The sequence below is a fragment of the Pongo abelii genome, chromosome 11, assembly GCF_028885655.2.
Source record: "Pongo abelii isolate AG06213 chromosome 11, NHGRI_mPonAbe1-v2.0_pri, whole genome shotgun sequence".
NCBI lineage: Eukaryota > Metazoa > Chordata > Mammalia > Primates > Hominidae > Pongo > Pongo abelii.
The window spans coordinates 118188909-118215640 of record NC_071996.2 but is presented as its reverse complement, the minus strand read 5'-3'; the positions used below and the strand labels follow the sequence as shown (position 1 = coordinate 118215640).

The 26732-nt window shown below is 39.3% G+C and overlaps 1 protein-coding gene and 1 long non-coding RNA gene across 6 annotated transcripts in view; one reads left to right on the top strand and one right to left on the bottom strand.

Annotated features, from left to right (window-relative positions):
• LOC112132325 (uncharacterized) overlaps positions 1-21099 on the bottom strand; it is a 229652-nt gene extending 208553 nt beyond the window's left edge. For 3 of the 4 annotated variants that reach the window (XR_002914139.3, XR_008522983.2, XR_008522981.2), the window contains exon 1: positions 20670-21025. This is a non-coding gene — a long non-coding RNA (uncharacterized LOC112132325). Of the gene's footprint in view, positions 1-20669 lie in introns of all 4 variants that reach the window. The other variant, XR_008522982.1, reaches the window with a different exon arrangement.
• A 51-nt stretch (positions 21100-21150) lies between these two features.
• Positions 21151-26732, top strand: part of BARD1 (BRCA1 associated RING domain 1) — an 87289-nt gene continuing 81707 nt past the window's right edge. Inside the window, exon 1 of one of the 2 annotated variants that reach the window (XM_009238068.4) lies at positions 21151-21714. In XM_009238068.4, coding sequence (XP_009236343.2) covers positions 21557-21714 — 158 coding nt within the window. In that variant the 5' untranslated portion in view covers positions 21151-21556. The remainder of the gene's footprint in view (positions 21715-26732) is intronic. The other variant, XM_009238071.4, reaches the window with a different exon arrangement.

Genomic DNA, 26732 nt, shown 5'->3' with positions numbered 1-26732 from the left:
TGCTGGTATGGGGGGAAAGGAGCGCTTGCCTTCAAGACAATAGAGATAGTGATTAGATCTAAAAGAACCAAACACTAACCCCATCCTCTCCCCACTGTTTAGCGGCAAAATCGCACAGCAAGGACAGGTAACATGAGAGTATAAAGGAAGAGCCCATTAGGGGAACTTGGGAGCACAGAAAGACTTCCTGGAGGTAAAGCAGCTGAGTTTTCAGACATGAGTCAGGATTATGGAGTTTATATTTCTGACATCTAACAACACCATGTATTAATAGTCTATCATCTCATATTTCTTAAATTTATATTGTGTAATCTTGGAACAAAAAAAGTAAATATAATCATCCCTTAATGGATCCCTGTGGACACCAAAATCGTCAGATGCTTATGTCTCTTATATAAAATGACATGGTATTTGCTAATAATCTACACACATTCTCCCACATACTTTGAATCACCTCTAGAGTACTTATATTACCTAATACAATGTAAATGCTATGTAAATAGTTGTTACACTGTATTTTTTTTAGTTTGTATTATTAGTATTATTGCAGTTTTTTTTGGAATATTTTCAATCCATGGTTGTGTGAATCAATCCATGGTTCAGACATGGAACCCACAGGCACACAGGATCTACGGTATAGACCCAGCATGAAATTGTGTGATGGCGCTCAGCTATAAGGTAGCCATCCCAGTGATCCATAACATGTTTGTATCAGTTGATTTTTCAGACTATTACGTTATTAGCAGGCACCCAGGACTGGTCTAACAGTTACAGAATGAGAATCAGAAGGTCTAGTTCTACATAAAGAACTTCCTACAGAGTGCCTTTTAAAAAGAGGCTCTGGGCCTGGTAGGCAGTTTCTCAGCGGTGGGCAGTCTAATTGCAAGTTTAAATGCATAATTTCTTCAGTGAAAGGAGAATGGATTCTATGACCCTATGAGCCTATAGAATAATAAGGGTACAAATAATTACAATTGAGGAAATATGATAAATCCAAGGGAGAATACCCAAATTCATTAAATCTTATTCATTATCAGTTACAGCTGTATACAGCAAGGCTAAGAGGATTGCAAAGTGCTTAGGGTAAAGAGGAAGGTAGGTTGACTTTAGCAAAACTATCAATGAGTTGTTATATCTCTATTGATTTTCTTGCAGGAGTTAAGGTTCTTCCCTTTGGGAAGAAAGGAGGGGGAAAGGGCTGGGGGTAGGAATAAATGCAGAATCAAGTAAAAGTAAGAGAATCACGTAAGAAAGACCAAATTGCAATTTGTCCAATTTATGCAAACAAATTAAGTTAGAGCAAAGCAGATGTGAAGATTCAATAGAAATTTATGAGTATGGTGACTTCTCTGAGTGGAAGCCCAATCTGAAACCCCATCATAATCTGATGCCTGCTATTTTTATGGTCATGAATTTGAAAGCTTCAGAGAGGTAGAGTAAAATGTCAAGGGGGTCTTTTCCACTCAGAGACCCTTTCCTCTACAGAGGACGCTGTTTCTCTTTCTCTTCTCTTCTACCTATTAAACTTCCACTCCTAAAAGAAAAAAAAAAATGTCAGTGGTTGTTTGCAATCCATAGAGATTGTCTGGAGGAAAGACATGGCAGTTACTTTGGTCCAGAATTTTCATAATCTTTTTTTTTTCATGCACCTCTCACAGTAATATACAATTTTTCAATCTCCCTTGGGAACTTTTAAATCATTCAGTAATTTTTATGTACTAAGTTTATATGTGTGTGTGTGTGTGTGTGTGTGTGTGTGTGTGTTATATAATTCATACATATACATATTCTAAAGTTGTCTTCAGTGATCAACTTTAATCATGCCTGGTTGAGAAAGGAAGAGGACCCTTTTGTCTTTATAAATTTATGTCTTGCTTTTAGGTGAATTAAGGAAGGGCAGATAGCTTTTCTTATATCTGCTTCTTCTCAAATGCCTTCAGCTCAAAATAATCCTTATGCCAAAGGAGTATATTTTGAGGTGGCATATTCTGCTCTCCTATAATTATAAGATAATTACATTTTAAATTGTCTTAATTTATAGTTATGTTTTCCCTATATATACATATAACAAAGTTAAGGAAGGTAAAATCTCTAAGGGTAAAATCAAAACATACTTCTAAAAGATTGTGTTTCTTTCATATAAAAATTTAGTTATTTATAGTATGTTTGGAAACAGGCCATTCTTGACTATTCAGAGATCAGAGTGAGTTTTCATAATCAAATTCCTGGATTTATAAAACATACTACAAAACTGGCCACTTACAAAATTAGTCATCAAATAACATGGAATACTCTCTGCCTCTCATTAGCCTCTATAGTTCTTATTGCTTAAAGCACCAGTACCTGGACAGTATGACATAAAATACAATGCAAATCAAATTCAAAGTTCAAAATACAAATATTGCACAAGATGCAAACTTTCTTAAAGTCATTGAAAGTGATAATGGAGAATTATTAGAATCAAAAGCAAATAAGAATTAAACCACTCAACAACTAAAGAGAAATGCAAGAGCCATGATGACAAGTTAGGAACATCAAAAGATAATAATTTGAGTATCAGAAGATTGAGAGGCCCTTAAGAAAATGGGGATTAAGAATGTCATGTCTTACTATCAAAAACATTGTTTTGGCTGGGTACAGTGGCTCATGCCTGTAATCCCAGCACTTTGGGAGGCTGAGGCGGGTGGATCACAAGGTCAGGAGTTCAAGACCAGCCTGGCCAAGATGGTGAAACCTTGTCTCTACTAAAGATACAAAAAAATTAACTGGGCATGGTGGCGGGCACCTGTAGTCCCAGCTATTTGGGAGGCTGAGGCAGATAATTTCTTAAACCCAGGAGGCGGAGGTTGCAGTAAGCCAAGATCACCCCACTGCATTCCAGCCTGGGCGACAGAATGAGACTCAGTCTAAAAAAAAAAATAATAATAATAATAAATAAAAAAACATTGTTTTGCAATGTTACACTCCCAAACTATGGGATTTCATTTTTAATTCATTCTAAAAATCAATACGTAATTGCAGTTATAAACCAAATATTATTAAATGTAATTTATTTTCACAATTTTTATTTCCTTTTTCAAGCTAAAGAGCTATCAAATATTTTAAAATCTTCTTGTCCTTACTTCTTCTCCTCTTGTTCCTTCTTTTCCCATTCCCTTTCTCCAGTATTTAATATAAAATTTTGGCCCAGCAATTAAGATGGTCCACCTTAAGTGAGCTTTTCCCAGTCCTAAATAGTGTCAGATCATGAGGACCTTCTGTGCAAAATCAGAAAAAGGAATCAGTCAGAGCCATCCAGAATCTCAATATTTGGAAAAAGATGAAAGAGCAGGCACCTTTGGGACAGAAACAATTATACTTGCTCCAAATTCTGCGGCCTTTTCTCAGTTCTCAATCCCTAAGCTGTCTTATCACTGGAGGAGAAAGCCTTTTAAAAAGAAAAATACAACCAGTAAACATTTTCAGTCTATTTCTCCCTGCACCATCTTCTTCACCTAAAATCCCAAGTATTCTTCAAAATAAGGGTTTTCAAGCCTAAATAATTTCCTTCTATGGCTTATCTTTGAATGAAGTTTTTTTTTCTTTTTAACTTTATTATTATTTTAATAGAGATGGGGTCTTGCTTTGTTGCCCAGGCTGGTCATGGACTCCTGGGCTCAAGTGATCCTCCCACTATGGCCTCCCAAAGTGCTGAGATTACGGTTGTGAGCCATCACTCTGTTTTTTTCCTTTGAATCAACATCTCTTGGATGTTCTCCTAGATGATCATGCTACTCCATCCAATCTCCTAAATAGGAGTAGGTGTTTCTGAAAGTGCTTGCCCTTCCTTTTCTGCATACTTTTTCCTGGAATGTCCTAGAAATCAGAAACCATGCTTTTGAATTGCTTATTTATCATTTTAGAGACCTTTCTAAATACTTTCTGACCAAAACAAACAAAAAGTCCTATTTTTTTGTTTTAAAAAATCAAGTTTTTAACCAATCTTAACATGTATAATGTGCAAAATCTCAGAAGGCATTTCTTATTGTATTATTATTCTGCGGTGTATTAAAACAAATCTCTTTCATTCTAGGTTTGAAACTTGATCTCTTCCCTATCCAATGTATTACTATTTTTTTAAAAGTCTAGGTATCAGAGAACCCCATTGCCTGAATAAATTTTCAGTCTCTTCCTGGCTTGAGTAATTGAAAAGGGGTATATGACTGAACAGCCTTGTTAATTATGATTCAGCCAACACCATCCATAAAAGTGAGGAATAAAAAATATTGGTACATATCTTCCCAATTCATTTTAATGAACTATAGATAATTAGTACTTGACCTTTTGGTCATCTCTGCTTCTAGTATAGACACATAGTAGACATGAGTATTAGGCATAAATTTTAGGCTGTTTGAAACTTGAGGAGCTATATTTGCAAACTGTATTCCTCAGATGCTTTACAGTTGATCTTAATAGATTATTTTAAAGAAAATCTCACCAGTAATATAGCTCCAAATATGAAAGTATTACTCTTTACAAAAACATGCCTTATAAGATTTTAAAATTATATTTAACTTAAATAATTAGGTAAAATGTAGTTCAACTGTGATTGAAAAATATTTCATGATATTCTTCATTTCACTTATGCAGAATATGAGTAATGTATTATGGAAAAGGAGCTGTCAAACTCTCTAAAGTCATGTCAGAAAGCAATTTAAAAATTGTTTATTATTTTATTTTTTTTGAGTCAGTGTCTTGCTCTGTTGCCCAGGCTAAAGTGCAATGGTACAATCATGGCTCACTGCAGTCTTGACCTCCCGAGCTCAAGTGATCTTCCCATCTTACCCTCCCCAGTGGCTGGGACTACAGGTGCGTGCCACCATACCCCGCTAATTTTTAAAATTTTCTTTTGTAGAGACAGGGTCTTACTATGTTGACCAGGCTAGCCTCAAACTGGCCTCAAGCAATCCTCCTGCCTTGGCTTCCCAAAGTGTTGGGGTTACAGGTGTGAGCTACCACAACCGGCCGGCCCAGGTTTATCATTTTAAAAACAAATTCACAATTTTAAAGTTATTCTTTCTGTACTTAAATTTCTGTGAGCTAAAATATTGATTTTCACATTTTCAACTTTTATTATATTAAAAAAAGCCAAAACTTGTAAAATAATGAATACTATATTTTTATTTGAAGTCTCTTGTAGGTATTTTAATAAATAAACCATTTGCACTAAGTATCACATGAAAAACATAACCTGTGGAGTTATTTTAAAACATGGAGGCTGCTGTGCAAGTACTCGGAATATCGTTGTACTTCCCTTTTCCATAAAGCATGGTGGCATTTTTCACCTTAATAAGTCTTTCCTTTAGGAAGTACGTTGTTTGGTCTTTATTGGGATTTTGTAGTCAGGGAAAGAAAAAAAAGTGTATTGTTGGTAATTCATATTTCTGTCTTAGCAAGGCGAGGTTCTTTGTTGCTCTGACAGAATATGAAAGTCTTGATTCATGTTTGCATGGAAGTAAGCTATCAAAGTATATCATATCACTACCAAAACTATTTTACTAGCTTTGTCACATTACAAATTGATTTTAAAATACACTTGTCTTATAAAGTAAAAAACTGCATTACTCGTGTTTAAACACCGCATAAACCAAATTTAGTGATCTGTTTATTTTTCATGCTTGCATGGACCAAGTTGTTTGCACTTCAGAATGTTGTGATCTGCAATTATTTACTGCAGAAAACTCCTATATTTCTACAATCTGTGACTCTTTAATCTTATAAATTTAAGCATGAGTCAGTTTAACCTTATATCCTAGTATAATAATATATTTGTATGTATGCCCTATTATATTTATATACATTTGATTTTAGTTGTAATGTATAGTGGTTTTGTTCTAGGCTTACTTATAAACTTAGGTAAAGTACAACAGAGAAATGCATCTACAAACTGACTTATGGACAAAAACTACAAACATTTCAGCTTGTGCAAAAGAAGATGATGTATTTATCTATTTTATTGTCTTGCGAGGTCTATATTTGTATCCTTTATTTTCAAAAGTTGATTACTTTATTTAGAAGATTAATGAATCAAATACCTTTTAAACTGGTATCACCACTACTTCAAAACTGGTGTGGCTTGTCAACAAGTAAAACTTGACATTCAAGAAATACTCAAGCAATACTTCACAATTTTTGAATAATTACAAACACTTAGCAGAGCTAAGCTTGTCAAAATTGTTTCATCTATGAACATATTACTGCTGTAATTTGATTTAAAGACACATAGTATATAAATGAGACTAGAAGGGGACATAGAGCTATGATTCTGTTTGATCCAATATTAAAATTATCCTCTGAATGGGCAGATAAAATGTTTATTTTAATTCAATATTTTAAGAAATTACCCTTAGATATGGATTTTTTACTATCTTGTACTGATGTTGTATGATATAAAAAGTTACCTTAAGTCTTAGGATATCTTTATTTAAATTATAGGTTTTTTTTTTTTTTTTTTTTTTTGTCTGCAGTTCACCTACTGGGACAGAATGAGCTAGATTTTGTGATTCTCACCCAGTGCTTCAACCATTTATTCTGGCACCCTATAATTCAAGAAAGGAAATTTAATTCCTACTTGGAAATGAAATATAGAGGAGAAATTTCAAAGCAAGCCACATTATCTATTGATCATAATGGGAATTACACAAAACCTTGGTAGGTTTTTTAAAGAAGGTATTTTTTTTCTTTGGAGGCAATTGTGCACTGACAATTGAAGCTAATAATTTTGTTTTAATTTTAACAAATGTGAGGTTGGCTGAGTACCTCTTATTTTGAGTTTGGACAAAGAGAAGTATAATAACCTCTCACATGTACGCTTTACAGACTGCTTTTACATAGGCATTCTCATTTGATCCTCACAGCAACACTATGAGAAGGCAATTATTATTTTTTCCATTTTAGAGTTAATAAAAGGGAAGCACAGGTTGTGAACTCTATGAGGACAGGGTCAGGTCAGTCTTATTTGCCCCTGTAATTCCAGCACCTAATATAGCAACTGGCATATGATAAGCTCTCAGGAACCATTTGATGCACAAGATTAATTGGAAAGATTTTAGCATTAAATGGCTTTTTAATGCTAAGACTTTTTCTTCTTCCCAAGGTCACTCCACCTGATAAAACTTTTAATGGTTTAAAAAAAAAAAAAAAGTAAATGGGAGGGCCAGGGCTTGAATAAACACGTTACAGCTCCAAGAACACTGCTGCCTTAGTTTTTCTTTTTTTTCCTACTCATTAGTAGTTATCCCATCCCTTTTGTTTCTCTTTTGTCCCCCTCAAAATGCTTATAAATTCTTTTAAAAACATATATATTTTAAAATGTATTTTTCCTTTTATTTTTAAATACTCCTAACCATTAAAAATAGTTGGAAAACAAAGAATATTTTTCCTTTTTCTGTTCTTGGTTTTTATAATTACTGTTATCACAGCATCCTCCTTCACCTAAAGCAATAAGCTGGAAACATGTGAAAATCTTCGACATCAAGCCACTGAGTGTGAAAACAGAACTCTATTGAGAAGATAATATGATCAGAAAAAAATTCAGGTAATATGTTTTACCCATAAGGACTGTCATGTCTTGCCTCTGGAATGATAAGCATGCATTTCACAGGCTGGCTAGACAGTTTGGAGACTGAGGGAAATAGAAACCTGAAACACCTAGTACCATATCTATCTTGCCCACCTTGTTTGGGAGCAAAACGTTTCCCCTTGGGAGCAGGATGTATTGTTTTTCTGATATTAAAAAACATAACAAAAAAATAGAAGCCTTCACCCAGTCTTACTGAGATAAAACAAACAATTCGATTTCAAACCTGGCTCTCACAAATCTGAGCTTTCAGCAGGCACCATCTTTGCTGGCAATATTACTTTCCCAATTATTTCCAGGTTCTGGATTGCTGGGTCCTGCCTCCCTCCTTTCTTTTCTTTTCTTTCCTCCTTCCTTCCCTCCTTATATAGATCATATATGGTCTATATATGATCTATATATAATGTATACAGCTACTTCACTTGCACAAAAGAGGCCTGGTGAGGCAAGAAACATCTTCATCTTTATATTCAGTTACATGGCTAACATGGCATTTTCCAGGGGCCAGCCCTCATAAATCCATAGACTTCAGATTTGTTTCCATAGCAATTCTATATTCTGCTAAAAATATTCCATAATTAAGGACTCTTGTTCTTAAAGTTCTCAGCCACCCCAATCCTGGGATTTTCCCTGGCTGCTTTTAATCGATTCAAGTCCAGTGTATGATTATGACATATTGATTCCTCTCTCTCTCTGCCCCACCACCCTCTTTCCTCTCTTCCTCCTTCCCATGGCTTAAACTTAATTTCTTTCTCTTTGCCTCATGGAAAGTTACTTTGGGTTCTGCTAATTCCCCTCTTAGCCAAGCATCTTTTTTTTTTTTTTTTTTTTTGAGATGGAGTTTTGCTCTTGTTGGCCAAGCTGGAGTGCAGTGGCGTGATCTTGGTTGACTGTAACCTCCGCCTTCCAGTTCAGGTGATTCTCCTGCCTGAGCCTCCTGAGTAGCTGGAATTGCAGGCACCTGCCACCAAGCCCAGCTAATTTTTGTATTTTTAGTAGAGACGGGGTTTCACCATGTTGGCCAGGCTGGTCTTGAACTCCTGACCTTGTGATCTGCCCACCTCGGCCTCCCAAAGTGCTGGGATTACAGGTGTGAGCCATCACATCCGGCCTTAGCCAAGCATCTAATCAAGAATTTTCCCAAACTATCCCACAAAAGAAATCTGGTCTGACATGTTAAGAGAATGAATTTTTTTAAACTTTTGATTTTATACACTCCTAGGTTTTATTTTTCTTCAGACAATGGGAAGAGAAGAAGTAGATTGAATCTATTGGAGTGCAGAAAACAATACCCTAAAATATGCCCCATTGGCAAGCTCAGTGCTTTGAATTAAAGAAAACTGAAAGGCCTCAGAAATAAGCCTCAGAACTAAGGTCTCTCTCTGACCTTCCCCAACCACCCTCTCTCTCTGACCCTTTTCCTTGCTCAAAGCACCAGGAGAGATTCTAAGATTTCCTTATCTGACTAAGGAAGCTTCTTTCCAACAGAAATGCAATTGTCTTAAGACCCACTTCCTACAAATCTCATCAAATGACCAGGAAAGATCAACCATTGAAGAAGAGAACAGACTGGGAGTCAGCACCATGCCTAGGCTTTTAATCTCTTGTCTGACAGCAGCTCCAAGAGATGACTTACCTACAAGACTATTTGCATATTTTCCCAGTGAAGTTCAGCCACTCATCATCCTGCCACTTCCCCCAGAACTCTGAGAAACTTCATCCCAGGCCATTGTTCTTGGGGTTCATTAATTTCCCCTGAAAATCATTTACTACTCCTCACAATTGACTACATCTCATATTTCCTTGTCTATTATGAAGAGGGTAGTATCAACCATCTGGCTCTTCTTTGAATCTCGTATTTTAAATGTTTCTTATGTTTATGCATGTTAAATAAATTTGTATGCCTTTTTATCTTATTAATCTGTCTATTGCAGTGAAACTTCAGCAGGTGGAGAGGAAGCTTTCTCTCCACCTATACAAACCTAAGCAATACTTACCAAAAGCCAGAAAAATTTAGTCATTTTAGAGAACTTAAAGGGCACAAATATCTGGAAATCTCTAGGGGCAGTGAGGAAGCCTTCTCCTAAGAGAAAAGAGAAATTTTGGTCTGGAAATAATACCTTAGCATATAAGGGCCAAGCTGATTTTGATTACAGCATGTGTCTTCACTCTGTCCTCATTCATTCATTCGTATACCTATTACATCCCTGGTGCTGTCCTGGGTACGGGGGATATAGCAATGTACAGACAACAATTTATGCCTTCTTGAAGCAGGTGTTGCATAAATAAATATAAATAATAAATTACACAAGTTAAATATACAACGTGTGAGTTGGTGAAACACATAAAGAAGGAAAAGTGGGGTAGAAAGTGTTCCTCCAAACCAGCCCCTCATGGATTTGTGATATGAATGGAAAAAGCACAAAACCGTAAGAGCCAATTGTGCACACTTCTGAGAAATAATGAAGGCACTGGCAGCACTAAATTATTTGAGTAGACACAAAAATGGGGAAAAGCCACACTCCCTATTTTAGTAGAGCTGTGTAGAAATGGAGTACCTTGTAAAGGCAGCACCTAGGGAGAGTTTTGGACTGGAGGGGTTGAGGGGCTTGAAGGAGCGAGGAGCTCATGACCTCAGAGCATGCCAAGCTTCAAGCTTCTTTTATTTATTTATTTACTGAGAAGGAGTTTCATGTTTTGCACAGGCTGGAGTCCAATGACATGATCTCGGCTCACTGCAACCTCCACCTCCCGGGTTCAAATGATTCTCCTGCCTCAGCCTCCCGAGTAGCTGGGATTATAGGTATGCGCCACCACGCTTGGCTAATTTTGTATTTTTAGTAGAGATGGGGTTTCACCATGTTTCTCAGGCTGGTCTAACTCCTGATCTCAGGTGATCCGCCTGCCTCAGCCTCCAAAAGTGCTGCGATTACAAGCATGAGCCACTGTGCCCAGCCAGCATGCCAAGCTTCTGAGTCTAGGCAGTAAACATCACTATGGAGCTCAGTGAGAGATCCTGAGAGGAGAGAAAGTCTGGATCCCATGTTGTGCCAACAGCACTGTGTTTGCGACTAAATGTCAAACACAGCCTGAGATTTCCACACGGTGGTAGGCAAGGTAGACACAACCGGACATAATAGGTAGATGCACTGATATGCTGGTAAATGTTGAACAATGAGCATTCTGAGTGTAGTTGCAACATATATGTTGGTTGATACTTGTATTAGAGTCAGACAGAAGTGAAACTTGCTCACCAATGATGTGACTTGCCTGCAAGTTGAATACTGAAAGAATATGTCACCAATTTTAGGCTATGTGCAGTGGCTCATGCCTGTAATCCCAGTGCTTTGTGAGTCCAAGGTGAGCGGATCACTTGAGGTCAGGAGTTCGAGACCAGCCTGGCCAACATGGTGAAACCCCGTCTCTAGCAAAATACAAAAATTAGCTGGGTGTGGTGGCAGGTGCCTGTAATCCCAGTTACTTGGGAGGTGGTGGCAGGAGAATCATTTAAACCCAGGAGGCGGAGGTTGCAGTGAGCTGAGATGGCACCACTGCATTCCAGCTTGGGCGACAGAGTGAGACTCCCTCTCAAAAATACCTATATCTATTATCTACCTGTATAGATAGATATAGATATATATCACCAATTTTTGTGCCTATTCACAATACAACATCTATAGACATGACATACTTTTTAAACATTTTTAAAATGTATTTTATTTTATTTCAATAGTTTTTGGGAAACAGGTGGTTTTGGTTACATGAATACGTTCTTTGGTGGTGATTTCTGAGATTTTGGTGCACCCGTCACCCAAACAGTATACACTGTACCCAATGTGTAGTCTTTTATCTCTCACCCCACTCCCACCTTCCTCCTGAGTCCCCAAAGTCCATAACATATTTCTTTTGCCATGGCAGACATGACACATGTTTAAAAGTAATCTGTATTATTACATTTTTCTCATCTACATTTAGAATAAACAACCAATGAAAGAATATATTAAGCCCTAATTAAGGCTTACACCAATATTCTTGGTGTAAATACTCTCACCGTGGCTGATTTAAAGATACTAAAGTGAATGTATTCTGTATTATTACATTTTATTCATCTATGTCTGGAATAAACAATCAACGAAAGAATATATTAAGCCCTAATTAAGCCTTACACAGATATTCCTGTTGTAAATACTCTCACCGTGGCTGATTTCAAGCTACCAAAGTGATGTCACTGAATGTGAAGTTGATTAGATGTGCAAGAGCACACCATCATATACTACAGTATTTCTACTATAGGGATAGAAAAAAATGTAAATAACTTCAAAAGCATAGATAATAAGTAAATGCAGTAAAATATTTAGGAAGTGAGTTTTTAATATTTATTACCTTTGTTTTAAAAAATTATTAATTCTAAGTTCACATAATATAATTTTAAATAATGGCAACATTTAACAAACAGCTGGCAAAACTCCTAAAGATTCCTGAAAATTTAATAAATGGCTCTTGTGAACCTAAACATGCCAGCTAGCACACACCACTGTGGATGGCAAAGCTATATAAATGTGGGTTGTTATTAATAATGTGACTTAATATTTACTCCCTCGCTCAAGTTGCCCTGAAAGGCAAGCTTTTAAAAAAATATTTCAGGGCTTTAATTTTACTCTATTTGCTTGGTCGCAATGGGGCTTTTCTTTGAATAGCTAAGCACCATATTTCCAAATCTCTTAGGGTGGCATATACGAACAGATAAAAATCTCAGCCATTATTTATTGATAGCTGCTAGCTTCCCTTTCAGAAAGTGACTTTTCACTGATCCTTCCCCAAATTCTAGGAGTTCCTTATTACATTTAGCTGTGTACTAACTATAATCACTACTATATAATAGGTATTAGGTTGAGCCAGATGAAATTGCTGTTGTCTGACCATTTTTGACCTAGAAAACCAGTAATTTTATATGCTTCAATCAACACTTTTGCTCTAGTCAAACTGGTAGTGATGTTCCCCTATCATTTGTGTGTCTGCATTCCTATGATTTTGCCCATCTAGAACAATTTTCCTCCTCCCTTCTACTACTCAAACCTAAGACTTAACTCCCACTGTCACCTCTCCCACAGATATCCATGATCGTTCCAATCTTCATTAAGCATTTGTAAGGATTCCCTCCCATGACCTTTTGTGATACTTTATGTGGATTACAGAATTGAACACTTAATTATAATGTCTCATATTATTTATACTGTGTCTTGCATAGTCTTAATAACTAGGAACTAAATTCTCTGAGAGGAGAGACTATAACAAACTTTTTCTGTAATTAACAATGTATAATTGTGCTGAAAATGGGTATGAACTCGTATTTCAACTGATTGGGATTTAAATAACATCCTTTACTGAAGTTGAACGTAATTAAAACTAGGTTATGTGCTACTTATGTGCTTGGGCTTTGGAGTCAGGCAAACCTGGAACTATTTCCTTGCTCTGTTATCTGTAAGCTATATGTTTTTAGGAAAGTCAATAAATATCTTGAAGTCCCTTTTCCTCTTCTGTCAAACGGGGTAATGGTGTCTATACTACTGGGTGATTGTTAGGATTATATGATGAATCTGGATTATACAGAATTTTTTCTAGAAAATATAACCAAAGCAATATATTTTTCTCAATGATTTGAGTAAAATCAGGGAAGGAAAGATGATCATGGTGTTTGGTTTAAGAATAAAGAGAACACAAGGTTATATTTATTTTTATGATTGTATTTTTTGGTTTGACTCGGCTTCCAAATTTCCCAAATTAATACCTAAAAATGGTATGTGTGTATTGTGTGTGTATATACATTTACTGTATTAGTCTGTTCTCAAGCTGTTAATAAAGACATACCCAAGACTGGGTAATTATAAAGGAAAGAGGTCTAATTGACTCACAGTTCCACATGGCTGGGGAGGCCTCACAATCATGGCGGAAGGTGAATGAGGAGCAAGGTCACTTCTTACATGGCAGCAGGCAAGAAAGCTTGTGTGGAGGAATGCCCGTTTATAAAACCATCAGATCTCATGAGACTTATACACTATCACAAGAACAGTATGGGGGAAGCCACGCCCATGATTCAATTATCTCCACCTGTCCCCACCTTTGGCACGTGGGTATTATTACAATTCAAGGTGAGGTTTGGGTGGGGACACAGCCAAACCATATCATATACACATACATATATATGTATATATACACACACACTTATATATACATATATACACACACATACATATATACACACATGCTCTTATTACCTAAAAAAATTCTGATCTATTTATTATTCTTGAACCTAGAGTTTTTTGTACAGTGGTAAATGCTAGCATTTATTAGGAACTTAATATGTTCCAAGCACTTTTCTAAGTGTATTAGCTTATTTTATCCATATAATAGCAGTAAAGTATTTTCTGTTATCCCTACTTTACAGATGAAAAAATATGTAAGCTATATTTTGAGATAGTGAGAAAAGTAACTAAAGGCATGAGCGAAATTTAATAGACTACGTCTGATAATTGTAATTAAATTTTAAGTCAGCGTTCTAAATTCTAAATACATTGCTGAAGGGCTCTTAAGGATTATTACCAATAAGAGTAAAATGAGTCCAATATGAACAAGGTATAATTTCTAAAAGAATATATATGGATAAAGAAAAATCAAGCTGAAATGCATGTTGTAATTGATCATTGCTTTTACAGATAATGGTATACAGTCATTCTTTTTTTTTATTCCTATATTTATTGAACACAAATTGTATATGAGGCATATTTAAATATATTGGTTACTTCTCACTTGTGCTTTGAATGAAATTTAAATTATTGCATGAATTTTGATTAAACTGATTACAGAATTTTGAAACACAATGGAACCCAAACTAGGGCCAATGCTCATTTCCTAAATGAACATTTTATGTGCAAACAAACAGCTGCTAGAATCCAACAGAATTTAAAACAAGCTGTTTGTAAATTTTACTGACAGCTGTTTTTGGTGATTTTTGTCAACAGAATTTTCCTGCTTTGCATCACAGCATCCTTTTATTATAGTATCCCCTCAAAGTATAACTTGCTTGCTTTAATCACATTTACAGAGATTTATGACTTGATGCTTATTCAGTGGTAGCGCTTCTCAACACAAAATGTCAGTGAGCCTGTTATAAATTGCTTCTGGCATTCCTACTCTATCTTTTATTTGGCTGGGAGTATTTCCACCTGAAAGTGATAAATTCCTGTTATAACCACTTTATGTGCTTCAGTAATTACACTGTACAGAAAAAGAGGATTTCTACTGAGGTGTCTCCTTAAAAATAGCAAGCAATAAAAGGCAGTGGAATGGGCTGAACTCTGAAGTCTACTGAACAAAAAACAACGACCAGTGAAATATCTGTGTCAGACTGAATTTGATAAATGATCAGGAAGTACAGAAGATACCAAAGCCTTTAAAACAACTACTGTGGGGTCATAGTAATGTAACTATGTCCTTAGACTAGTTACTTTTAAGCCTGTGACAGAAATTTGGCAGGTGCCCACAAGAATGGAGTTAACATCCTTTCAAAAACAATCTTAAAACATCTAGATGCTTCTAGAGACTTGGGTAATTCTAAACTAAATGCCAAGGTGTACATGACATAGGGACTGAGTTTGTATGTACTAGTCAAAGAGACTGTGGCATGCTAAAACGGTTCAGTACAGTACACTGCAGCCAATAACTTGATCAATACATATACACACAATTGAACTGATTGAAATACACATTAATCATGATGATATTCATGGGTGGTTTGTTTGCTTCATATACGCTGTCTCTAGGACATAAGACAAAATTACTGTTTTTAATTGCTTAGGCTTTTTTTTGTTCTTAAATGAGCAAAAAAAATGATGTAAATAAAAGAAGTTTAAGTTAATGAAACAAAATTATAAACATTTTCATTGTCACGTCCTAATATTATGCCAACGATGGTGTTAGGAATCAGGTGGATACTTTATCTGAGATGATACTAAAAGAGATTATAATCAGTAAATAGGATTTAAGCTTCCGTTCAAGGTGATTGCATTATATTTGCATAGGAATTGCTACTGCAAGTATCTCTGTTCCAATAGCCACAGAATAAGTGGTTCCTTGCTTAGAATATGTACTCTTTCATAGGAGAAATCATAAGCAAGTGTAGCTGGCTTCATGCAACTCAACAACACCAGTCCTAACAATGGAAAAATATGTTGTGCACTTATTGTGTTTTAAGCTTTAATATATATATTAAAGTTTAGGACAGTCCATTGCAAAGGGATGTCCATTGGTTGTGCTGCACTTCTGGTTTAGGACAGTTTCATAAACTGTAATTCCTTTCTCACCACAACCTTTTGAGAATGAGATTGACATACATTAATCCTAAATTTACAAAAGATGAAACTAAGTTCCAAGATGGGTTACACAATGGATGAAATTGTAGGAAATGTCAAGGCTAGGTTTATAATTCAGTTCTGCTTGACTCCAGATCACCGTATACTTAATCATTACGCCACATTGAATTTCAGAAAAAAAACAGCACAAAGCATATGACTTTACCTTAATAGCATCATATAAAGGCAAGCTCAGTCAAATGTGCAGAGCACACACCACAGTCCTAGATGCTGGGATGGTCTGCTCTATTCCATCAATTATCATATTCAATTGCTCCTTATCGAATGCTTCAAACTGCATTTTTTTTTGGTGGGGACTACATTTCATAGAGGGGTGCTTGCAACAAAATTTGTATCTGACAAAAAGAATGCTCTCAGGAAGTTGAAGTGGCCTATTCCAGTGCATAATACCATAATTAAAAATCAGAGAAGAATTAATATAAAGGTAAGAATTTGTGAGATATCTTTACACTCCTTGGGAGTAGAGTCTGAGTATTATGGATATCCCATTTTGCTTGTTATATATGTTTATCCAAGTGAATATGAGGAAGATTTACCTCTTTGTAAAACACTTCATAACACAAAAGAAGAGAAAACAGCATTTTGACTGTTTTCAACAAACCATTATATAAGCCTGAAGATCAGAAAAGAAATCAAGGCTGGAGATGCCTTCATAGCATGGTAACACTACAGAGGGTAACTGAAGCAGTCGGGGGGATGAGGGTTTAAGTGGGCCTGCAGAGAGGAGAATGGGTAAATAAGGCTGAAGCAAGCTTATCTGCATGCCTCAGAATCCACCCAGGACTAGAGTGTTACAGCGGGGGAGGGATGGATGATTTTGAGTCTAGGATACTTGGGAATACTGCTTACTAGGAAGAGAACAGACTAGGAGTGAAATGGAGCAACAAGTCTAAACTTTTATGTACACACGAGGTCCTTGCAGGGAAAACTCTGAAAAAGAAATGATACCATTTAGCCCTTTTTAAAGTGAGAAGAGGAGGACATTGTTCATGTCCTAAACCATGGCTTTACTGAGACCCTGCTGATGGCTGGAGTTCCCTGTAGAACTTTTTCCCTGGGACAAGAATTCCAGGATTTTACACATTGTTGGGTGTACCCCATGGGAGAAGGAATTTGCCCTTGAAACTCAGGATCCAGGGTTAAGAGGAAGAGTTGGTTCAAAACAAACATCTCATCTCCACTAAAGGCAAAGCACCAGCAAGCTAAGCTTTAGAAAAGCAAGGCTGGAAGGAAGAAAATGGAATGGGAAGTTGCACATCGGAGAGTAACCCTGCTTATTCTAAGTTTCATTATGGCCACTATTAAACAGCTGCCACGAATGTCATGACCCCTGGGGAGACGGAACAGGACAATGGCAGAAGAAAGGAAAAAAGCAAACAAACAGTAGAAAGAACTAATTGTAGCTGCATCATAATTCATTTAATAGCATGGTATGAATACACCAATTATAAATGTTTGGTCCCAAAGCATTTTACCAAAATGTGCAATTTTCATTTACTCTGATCACAGTTAAATTGTGCCCTAAGTATAGTGGCGCACACCTGTAGCCCCAGCTACTCGGGAGGGTGAGGCACAAGAATCGCTTGAACCCCTTGAACCCAGGAGGCAGAGGTTGCACTGAGCTGAGATTGTGCCACTGCACTCCTGCCTGGGTGACAGAGCAAGACTCTGTCTCCCCTGCCAAAAAAAAAAAAACAAAAAACTGTGCCCTTAATAAAAAAATATAATTGATAAAAATGTTCAGTGTTATTCTTTAGTAAATAAAGCATTAACAGTACTGATTATATATAATCATCTTCAATCAGTTACCATTTATTGAGCACTTATGGTGTATGTGATTTTACATTTAATCTTATTTAATAGTCCTCCAAATCTACCTGATAAATATTATCCCCATTTTGCAGACAAGGAAACTAATGCTCAGAGAGCTTAAGGCTTGGTTTAAATCACACAATTATTTAGTGAAAGTGGCATTATAAGTGGGACAATCTGTCTCCTGAAATCCTCAGTTTACCCCATTAACACCATAGTATCTCTCCAGGTTTTAATGTTTTAGATTTTCGTTCTTTTCTTTTTCTTTCTTTTCTTTTTTTCCTTTTTTTTTTTTTTTTTTTTTTTTTGAGACAGTCTCGCTCTGTTGCCCAGACTGGAGTGCAGTGACACCATCTCGCCTCACTGCAACCTTCACCTCCTGGCTTCCAGCTATTTTTCTGCCTCAGCCTGGCTAATTTTTATATTTTTAGTAGAGACGGGGTTTCACCATGTTAGCCAGGCTAACCTGACCTCAAGGGATCCACCTGACCTCAAGGGATCCACCTGCCTTGAACTCCTGACCTCAAGGGATCCACCTGCCTTGGCCTCCCAAAGTGCTGGGATTACAGGTGTGAGCCACCGTGCCTGACCCATTTTAAGTTTTCTAGAATTTGATTTCTCCCACGCTCAACAAAGAGTAAGCAGTGGCTTAACAGGACTAATAAGGACTAACTTCTTAGGTGCCTCTGGGTTTAAAAAAAAAAAATGGTTCGTTTGTGTGCTATCATAGTTTCAGTTAAAACATTTAATAAAGCCTTATTTAGTTGTGCTTATTCTAACCAACCAAGTGTGTGATTTTGGTCAAGTCATTTAAACTCCTTGAGTTTTCATAATTTAGTGGAGCTACAAGGCACAGTGGCTCACACCTGTAATCCCAGCATTTTGGGAGGCTGAGGCAGAAGAATTGCTTGAGGCCAGGAGTTCTAGAGCAGCCTGGCCAACATAGAGAGACCCTGTCTCTACAAATAATTAAAAAAAAATTAGCCAGGCGTGGTGGGGTGCACTTGTACAGGTCCCAGCTACTCGGGAGGCTGAGGTGGGAGGGTCACTTGAGCCCAGGAGTTCGAAGCTGCAGTGAGCTGAGATCATACCACTGTACTCCATCCTGGACAACAGAGTGAGACCTTGTCTCAAAAAATCCTCCAAAAGACCAAAAACATAATTTACTGGGGCCATTAATAATCAAAAAGATCTGGGTTAATATTCTGCCACTGTTGTTATCTGTGCCTCCATTCTGGGCAAGTATGCTTTTCTTTTTACAAATCTTATTTTTCTCTAAAGATGGGGGTCTTGCTATGTTGCCTAGGCTGGCCTTGATCTCCAGGGCTGAAGTGATTCTCCTGCCTCAGCCTCCCAAGTAGCTAGAACTACAGGCATGTGCTGAGCCCCTTGGGCAAGTAAATTAAGATCTCTGAGCCACACCTGCCTCCTCTTATTAAAGAGCAGTGTCTTAGTTGTTATAACAAAATACTATAATCTAGATGGCTTAAGCAACAGAAATTTGTCGTATTTCTGGAGTCTAGAAGTCTGAGATTAGGGTGCCAGTATGACTGGGTTTTGGGGAGGGCCCTCTTCTTTTGCGTTCTTGCTGTGTCCTCATGTGGTGGAGAGAGAGAGAACTCTCTCTTCTTACAAGGTCATTAATCCCATCATGGGGCTCTGCCCTCATAACCCCATCTAAATCTAATTACCACCCAAAGGTCCCCTCCAAATACCATCACGTTGGAGTTACAGTTTTTAATATATGAATTTGGGGGTGACCCATTTCATAGGGTCCCTATAAGGCTTCAGGCAGGCATTAATATAGGAAAGCACTTAAAGCCGGGTCTGGCTTGGATAGGTAGTTCAATGATTCAACAAACACTTCAGCACCTACCTGGAGCCAAGCACTGCATGTGCCACATGAAGCTGTATTGGGAAATGAGTCACATGAAGTCAGTCTCTGGCCTTTTGGAGGTTTTGAACTAGAAGGGGACAGGCACATAATCCTATGTGTGTATCTACATACACAGGTGATACGATGCACCTGCGAGAATCTAGTCTAGGAACTAGGAAAACCTTTAAGGAGTGATATTTGAGCTGTATTCTGAAGGATGAGGAATGGAGAGGAGGCCGATTCCAGGTTCCAAAGTGCATCTTTGTGCAAAAGCCATGAGGCAGCAAAGTGCAGGGGCTTTTAATGACCTAAGGGAACGCATTGTGGGGTTGGGACCATGACGGCCAGAGGAGGTTTTGACAAGAGGCTAGTCAAAGAGCAGAGAAAAACTTTAAAGAGTTTTAAGAAAGGGAAGTGCCACGATGAGTTTTGTGTTTGGAAATGTTTTAGGCGGCCACACCGTAGTCTCGGGACTGGCTGGGACCCGGATAGACATTTGGATATCAGCTAGAAAGCTACGACAGGAAACCAGGCGAGAACGAGGCAACTGAGGATGTTGTGGAGCAGAGACGGAAAGAAAATGGGTGCATTCTAGACAAGTTAAGGGGAAAAATGCAAGGACTTGGAAATGAACTCGGGGGGCGGCAGGAAGGCATGACGGGTTGCTCTGTAGGTCTTATCTGTAAATTACGGCGATCAGTGAAAGATCCGGAGGAGGAAGGTGGACACATTCTCTAACAAAAAAAAAAACCCTTTTTGAAATTTTATACCAATATTTTAAAAGTAAACCAGATCTTTTCAGATATGCCTTTGAGCTGATATTTGTAACTAGTTAGAATTAGAAACTTTCCTTATTTTTACTCAGTTACAATTTACGCCACAGCTGAGGTGAGAGGAAAGAAAAGGTTGCTTTCTTATGAACAAAGAGTGGTACCTTCAGTATCGTGGGCAAAGCTTTTCCAAGTCCAACAGTAGTCAAAACAGCGCTTTTTATAAATAACACTCAGCTAAAAGTTTCTGGGTTTGTGATTGTTCCAACGGTTAAGTTCGGATGAGGGTCCCTGGAGTCGTAGCTCCCAGGAAACGGCGACCGGCTTTCCACCTGGACTTCATCCGTCCAGGCAGCCCAGAGGGGCTTCAGGCCCCGCCCTCTCTCCTGCCAACTTCAGCTTCGCGACTGCGGCCCCGCCCTCAGGCCCCGCCCCTTCGGTCAAGCGGCGTGCTCTCGCGGCACGGCGCCTGGGCCCCGCGCGCCGGGACCTCGGTTTCAGAGGTCCTGTCCTGCCCCGAGGCCCCTAAGCCCCGCCCCTGGGCCCCCGCGCTTCAGGACTTTGGTTTCGACCGTCCTGTCCCGCCCCGAGGCCCCTAGGTCCCGCCCCCAGGCTCCTAGGCCCCGCCCCCTCTGTCCCGCGGCGTGTTCTCGCGGCCCCGTCCCTAGGACCCGCGCGCCGGGACTTTGGCAAGTTTCAGCTGTCCGGCCCCGCCCCCTCGGTTCCAGGGCTCTCGCGGCCCCGCCCCTGAGTCCCACGCGCCGGGACTTTGGCAAGTTTCAGCCTCCAGCCCCACCCCTAGGTCCAGCCCACTCGGCCAGCGGCTGGCTCTCGCGGTCCTGCCCCTGTGCCCTGAGCGTCCCTATTTTGGGAGCATTTCGGCCGCCGTGCCCCGCCCCGCCCCGCGCACCCCGCCCCTCTGGCGGCCCGCCGTCCCAGACGCGGGAAGAGCTCGGCCGGTTTGGAGTCGCTGGTCTGCAGCTTCCCTGTGGTTTCTCAAGGCCTCCTTGCTTCCCGCTCTCCGAGGAGCCTTTCATCCGAAGGCGGGACGATGCCGGATAATCGGCAGCCGAGGAACCGGCAGCCGAGGATCCGCTCCGGGAACGAGCCTCGTTCCGCGCCCGCCATGGAACCGGATGGTCGCGGTGCCTGGGCCCACAGTCGCGCCGCGCTCGACCGCCTGGAGAAGCTGCTGCGCTGCTCGCGTTGGTAAAGACGGAGCCTCGAGGGGGTGGCTGCGAGGGCACGGGTCGCCCAGTTTCTGGGGGCGGGGGAATCTTTTCAAATATCCCGTTTCCTCCTTCCGTTCCCGCGCTGCAGTCGGGTCGGCGTGCGGTTAGCATCTGCCCGGGGATATAGTATTAACAACTTCTGCCTCTCATTTACTTTATTTTTGGGCGACTTACCAGCCTCCCGTTGCCCTGAATCCAACTGAAACGGTAGTTTTTGAACTTCAGCGGGCTGAAGAACCGTCTGGAGGTGTGGCTAAAAAAATGTTCATCCCGGCCCCGCCTCCAGAGTTTGAATCTGGGGCTGGGGTGGGGCTGAGGCTTCTGCGTTTTTCACCCGGCCCTGGATTACCCCGTTGCTTTCCGGGAGCTATGGCGCATTGGGCTGGCGGGCCGCCCCGAGACCCTCTAAATTAGAAGCAGCTGCCACTCTAAGTTAAACTGGCCTTTTTGACATTTTCTCCGTGCCAGCTTTTTCGGGTTAGATGGGGTGGAGCATCGGATATCTACCATAGTTGTAGATTGAAGATGGCACGAAATTTCTCATTTTCTTAGTTTGCTCAAAAGACTGTATGTCTGTTGTCCCAGCTCTTAGTGATGCTGTTTATTGTTTTCTTACATGCTGTCACACTGTGGGAGTCCTCTCAGGGTTTTCATTCCGTCCAAAGACATTTTCATGAGTGTTACTTCTTGCTTTTTTCGTGTAGCTCTTTCTAGTATACAAACCAGGAAGGTTTGTAAAACCCAAGAAAGGTTTGTCTCATTTTCACTTCTTCTAAAAAGCATTTTTATTGAGCACTTGCTGTGTGTACAGCTAAGTATTTCTGTATGAAGATCACTGGCAGGTTTTTTATTTGCAGCTGTCAAAAGCTTATATCCTTTTTGGACTTTTTTTTCCCCTTTGATTTCTAACTTGCAGAACTTAAGTTACTTAGTTGCATAAAGTATAAGTAACACAACTTTTTCTTTTCTTTTCTTTTTTGGGACGGAATCTCGCTCTGTTGCCCAGGCTGGAGTGCAGTGGCCTGATCTTGGCTCACTGCAAGCTCCGCCTCCCGGGTTCACACCATCCTCCTGCCTCAGCCTCCCAAGTAGCTGGGACTACAGGCGCCCGCCACCATGCCCGGCTAATTTTTTGTATTTTTAGTAGAGATGGGGTTTCACCGTGTTAGCCAGGATGGTCTCCATCTCCTGACCTCGTGATCCGCCTGCCTCTGCCTCCGAAAGTGCTGGGATTACAGGCGTGAGCCACCGCGCCCAGCCAAACTTTTTCTTTAAAAATGAAAAGGACTTAACTGTCAGAGTTTTGCACTTATATTTTCTTTCACGAAAACTTTTAATATCTATGACAAAATGACATTGCAGTTCTTAGAAAAGTGACACTTTTGCTAGAGTGAGTACATGAAGACGAGTTGTGTATTTGTTTTCCTGTTGCACATGGGTCATCTGAGAACAGGAAATTTAAAACTGGCACTGCTAGTTGCAATAACAGAAGCATTATAGTTCACACCTCAATAGTCCAACGAAAGTTAGGCATTCCGTTGGCACATACCTATGTGGAAACATAGGGCTTCACTTAGACTGTAGTCAGAATGCCTGAGTTCAGGTTCTAGCTTTGAAAATATTGAGTAGGCCAAGTTATTAATCTCTCTGAGCCTCATTTTCCGCATATAAGTAATACTAATGATTAGCTTATTTTCTCGTGAGGATTCATTAATAATCATAAATTTATTGAGCACCCATAAAGTGCCAGACCCTATTCTGGGTATTGGGGATTTGTTAGTGAACAAAGCAGACAGTAAATTCCAGCCCTTAGGGAGCTTATATGGAAGAAACAAAATGAAATTTTGCATGTATGTAAAGTATTGAGTTTGGTGGTTGTGATAGAATAAATGATAAATAATGGGTGTCTTAATCTAAAAGAATGTGGTGTTTGCTTGCTAGATGATTTGGGAGAGACAAAATAGATAATAATATATGAATATATGTTGTCCTGAAAAATAACAAAGCCGGTTTCACTTTTTATCCCCTACGAAATATTTTTCCAATTTCTAACTGAAGTGAGTAGACAGTAAGAGGCAAAGGAGTGTAAGCAGACATCAGTAACTAGGCCCAGACTTTTAGCATGGCTCACCCATTTGACTAGAGAATGCCACTGAATGCCATTGATTTTTTTTTTTTTTTTTTAGTTTGTATCCGAACCTCTTTGGATGAACTGAATCTTAACTCTTAGACTGCATGTTTTCACGTTGGGGTCTGCAAATTTTTTCAGTAAAGGGCCAGATAATTAATATTTTAGGCCTTTCTGCCCACAGATAGTTTTTGTTCTTATTTATTTTTACTTCCCTTAAAAATGTAAAAACCATTCTTTCCTTAAGGGCTGTACAGAAACAGGCTGCTGGCTTGGTTTGGCCCACAGGCAATAGTTGCTAAACTGTCGATAAAGTTAGCAACTTGATAAATTTAATGTCTTAAGTTTAAAAATCCTTTTTGGTATACAATTTTATATCACATGGGCTGCCTTTTTTTTTTTTTTTTTTTTTTTAAGACAAAGTTTCACTCTGTCACCCAAGCTGGAGTGCAGTGGCATGATTTCAGCTCACTGCAACCTCCGTCCCCCCGGGTTCAAGCAATTCTCTTGCCTCAGCCTCATGAGTAGCTGGAACTACAGGTGCATGCCACCATGCCCAGCTAATTTTTGTATTTTTACTAGAGATGGGGTTTCATCATGTTGGCCGGGCTGGTCTCCAACTCCTGACCTCAAGTGATCCGCCCACTTCAGCCTCCCAAAGTGCTGGGATTACAGGCGTGAGCCACCATGCCTGGCCTTTACATGGGCTTTAATATTTAGAAATGATTTTGCTTTCCTCTGTAGATGTCTCTGCAACTTTGGCACTATCTATAGTGAAAAAAGCATGGCCAGCTGCACCTTACTCAAGGAGGAAAAGCATTCTTCCTACCTCTGCCTTTGCCCTGGTAGCCTCCTGACATTGCTGGCAGGGAGCAACTCAGAATGGTCTGCTTCTTACATTTGCTACCCTCCATTCAAAGCAGTGTCATATTATTTGAAATTGTGTCAGTATGTCCTTTTACAGAGTTTCAGAGTTCTACCCAGTGGGCTAGTGATTACCCCGATTACCCTCACATTCAGCTCGCAGCTGACATCTGTCTTGTGTTGCACATGGATCTGTTTTGCAGCAGGCATTACTTGCTGGTGAGGGTGGATTGGTACATAACCGGGCATCCTTTCTTGACCTTTAACATGAATATGGCTTCAAGGTGAAGCCGATGAAAGAGTTCAAGAAGCCAGATGTGACATTTATATTAGGACCAAGCCTCACAACCAGAAAGAAGCTATTTAAGGATTTGGAAAAATGAGACAGGAAGACCATATTATTTGAGAGGCTGGCAGAAAGCACAGTAATAATGTGTTCCTAAAGGAAGCAGGAAATGATAATAGGAGCTGTAGTGTAGAAGCCCCAGGTGTTATATAACACTGTTTTGTGAATTAATAGGTACCTCTTGGCATATTTTTGAGGGTGAGAGTGGGATTAGACATCTATGACAATTGTAACTTGGGCCATTTTAGTCAGCTTTTTATGAAAAGTTAGAAAGTAATCCTTTAACCTTTATGATAGGTATTTTTTTTTTTTTCTGAGTTCTTGTTTAGGAGGTGATCAAGCTTAATTTTGAATTCTCTCATACTTTGAGGCAGCATAGTGTAGACGTTAAATGTGTGGAATCTGGAGTTAGATTCCCTGGGTTCAAATCCTGGCTCCATTGTTTAGGTTATTTTATCTTTTTATGCTTCCTTTTCTTCATCTGCAAAAAATGAGTTGATATTCATAAGATGCCTTGAGCAGTGTCTGTTATGTACTAAATACTATATGAATATTTGTGAAATAAAGAATAGGTTTTCTGACTCCAGGTTCAGCTTTTGCCTTTGTTCATGAGTTTTGAATGTTCAGAGGCATTCTCACAGAGCAGTGATCCCCCAATGGAATGATTTCTCCCTGGCACTGGTTATTCATTAGAATAACAAGAAATCACTGAGACACTGTGTAAGGGGTGATAAGGTGATGCATTTTCTACTTCTACCCTTAAGGAGTGTATGTTTAATTATAAGGGATAAAATAAATACAATTTCAGGTAAATTGTCGTGCAGGTTGACATAGTGCTGAGAAGAGTACTTGGGTAGGGCCAGTGGAAGGAAGCTTCATGAGCTTTTAAATTGAGATATGAATAGATTTTCTTTTTTCTGAGACGGAGTCTCCCTCTGTCACCCAGGCTGGAGTGCAGTGGCATGATCTTGGCTCACTGCAACCTCCGCCTGCCAGGTTCAAGTGATTCTCCTGCCTCAGCCTCCTGAGTAGCTGGGATTACAGGTGAGCGCCACCACACCCGGCTAATTTTTGTATTTTTAGTAGACACAGGGTTTCACCATGTTGCTCAGGCTGGCCTCGAACTCCTGACCTTGTGATCTGCACTTCTTGGCCTCCCAAAGTGCTAGGATTACAGGTGTGAGCCACCACACCAGGCCGAGATGTGAATAGATTTTTAAAATGGAGCCAGGTTGCGGGGAGCTGGGGTGGTGGGTGTTATTTGCAAATAACTAGCTATAAATAATTGTAGGGTAAAGGGGGACTGGGTCAGGTGAACAGAGAGTTAAGATAGGGTCAAATCAGTGATTAGTAGCCTAACAACAGAATAGTCAGTTGGTTTACATAGTTAACTTCCTAAAGAGAGCAATTTGTATAGCTTTCCTGGACTCTGGTTCCTCATCTATAAAATGAGGAAAATGGACTCGTTGATTTGTCAAGTTCTCTCCAGTTTGCAGATTTCATAGTTATTTGTGTCCGCTGGATGAAGTTTAACGTACATGCAGAAAAGGCACAGATCGTTGGTGTTCAGCTTGTATCGTATCTTCCAAGTTAGAATTTATTTGTGAGATGTATTTATTTATGGAATATTTTGAGTGATGTCTGTCTCCTTCAGTTA